The sequence below is a fragment of the Aplysia californica genome, unplaced genomic scaffold (genome assembly GCF_000002075.1).
Source record: "Aplysia californica isolate F4 #8 unplaced genomic scaffold, AplCal3.0 scaffold00010, whole genome shotgun sequence".
Classification (NCBI taxonomy): Eukaryota; Metazoa; Mollusca; class Gastropoda; order Aplysiida; family Aplysiidae; genus Aplysia; species Aplysia californica.
In genome coordinates, this window is record NW_004797280.1 from 1262678 (window position 1) to 1264009 (window position 1332).

Here is a 1332-nt window from a genome sequence, read left to right on the forward strand (position 1 = left end):
GAGGAGGAGGAGGAGGAGGAGGAAAGTCTAGCTGACCCAGACTACATTCGACTAAATTCAATTGGCAGTATGAACTGGGTATAAGTAAACTTTTTACAGTATGCACTTGGCGTAAGAAGCAATAATTCTTCTTAGTACTTCTTCATTGTTTACGTTCTATGCCTAGGTCATTCCTGGAGTTCTGCTATAACGTTTCATTTTCAAAGCTGTAATCCTTTTTAAAAACTGTGTTCATTGATAGTCCTTGGTGGCCTAGGCAGTCCGCTCCCCTGATATCACAGTACCTAGTTTAGAAAAATGTAAAGTTACAAAATTTGAGTTTCACAATATTATGTCAAGTTTTAAAAAATGTAATTGTTTGAATATTTCGATAACGTCTCCGAATAATCTTATGATTTTGATTCAGCAGATTGAATAATATATAGATCTGTACATTACAATATTTGGAATATGACCTCATGGTCTTAGTAACTCAAAACGGCCAAAAATATGTCAGATAGAACGTTATAGTTCTAAGGCAGCGAGTAGAAACCGACAAATGACGTCACCAACCTCTGCTGTGTGGCCTAGGGAGTGGCCGGCGACCCCGAAATTCGCTCTCCTTCTCCGCCCACTTCCGGTTCTCAGCCTCTCTCTTCCGGGCCAACAACATGAGCAGCCGGATAAAGGTGACCATGACCGGGTGCGACTGGGAACATTCCACCTGCATGAAGCCCACGTAGGCGTTGTAGCCTGTGGGGAGAGCCGGGAAAGACATGAACAAAGTCAAAATGTTACCACCTACTAATAGATAATAGATATAATTTGTATAACGTAAATCCCCGCTCAACAGCAAGCTCTATACGCTTCATATTCTATACTACTGACCCAGCAGACCTGAGAGCATTCTGAAACAATCTCAACTTCCTGGGAAGCATACAGTGCAAGAAGCCATTTATAGGCGCTAAAACACTAACATACTGACAAGATCTTTCGCTGTCTATGGCCGGGTACCCATTCCCAAGTGGGTGAAGACAACTCTATCTGGTAATTTCGGCCATTTTGAATCACTTAGACCATGAGATCAAAAACCAAATATTCTATCTGCTCTTTCAATATTGTTAGATTATTTGGAGACCTTATCTAGATATCCAAAGAATTCCTTTGTGAAAAAGCTCGACATGTGAAATTCAAAAATTTACACGTCCAATTTCTCAAAACTAGGTATTGAGCAGATACAACTTTGTAATTCTTGGGTAGTGATTTGCATAGCACAAATTTTTTCTGAGCAGCAAACTCTATGTGGGAGCTCTCGTGGCTTAGAGGTTAAAGTGTTCGCCTCTCATTCAATAG

The 1332-nt window shown here is 40.6% G+C and overlaps 1 protein-coding gene across 1 annotated transcript in view; it reads right to left on the minus strand.

Annotated features, from left to right (window-relative positions):
* Positions 1-1332, minus strand: part of LOC101859141 (stimulated by retinoic acid gene 6 protein-like) — a gene marked incomplete at its 5' end in the record, with an annotated part of 7916 nt that overhangs the window by 3002 nt on the left and 3582 nt on the right. Inside the window, 1 exon segment of the mRNA XM_013083394.2 lies at positions 553-732. Coding sequence (XP_012938848.1) covers positions 553-732 — 180 coding nt within the window.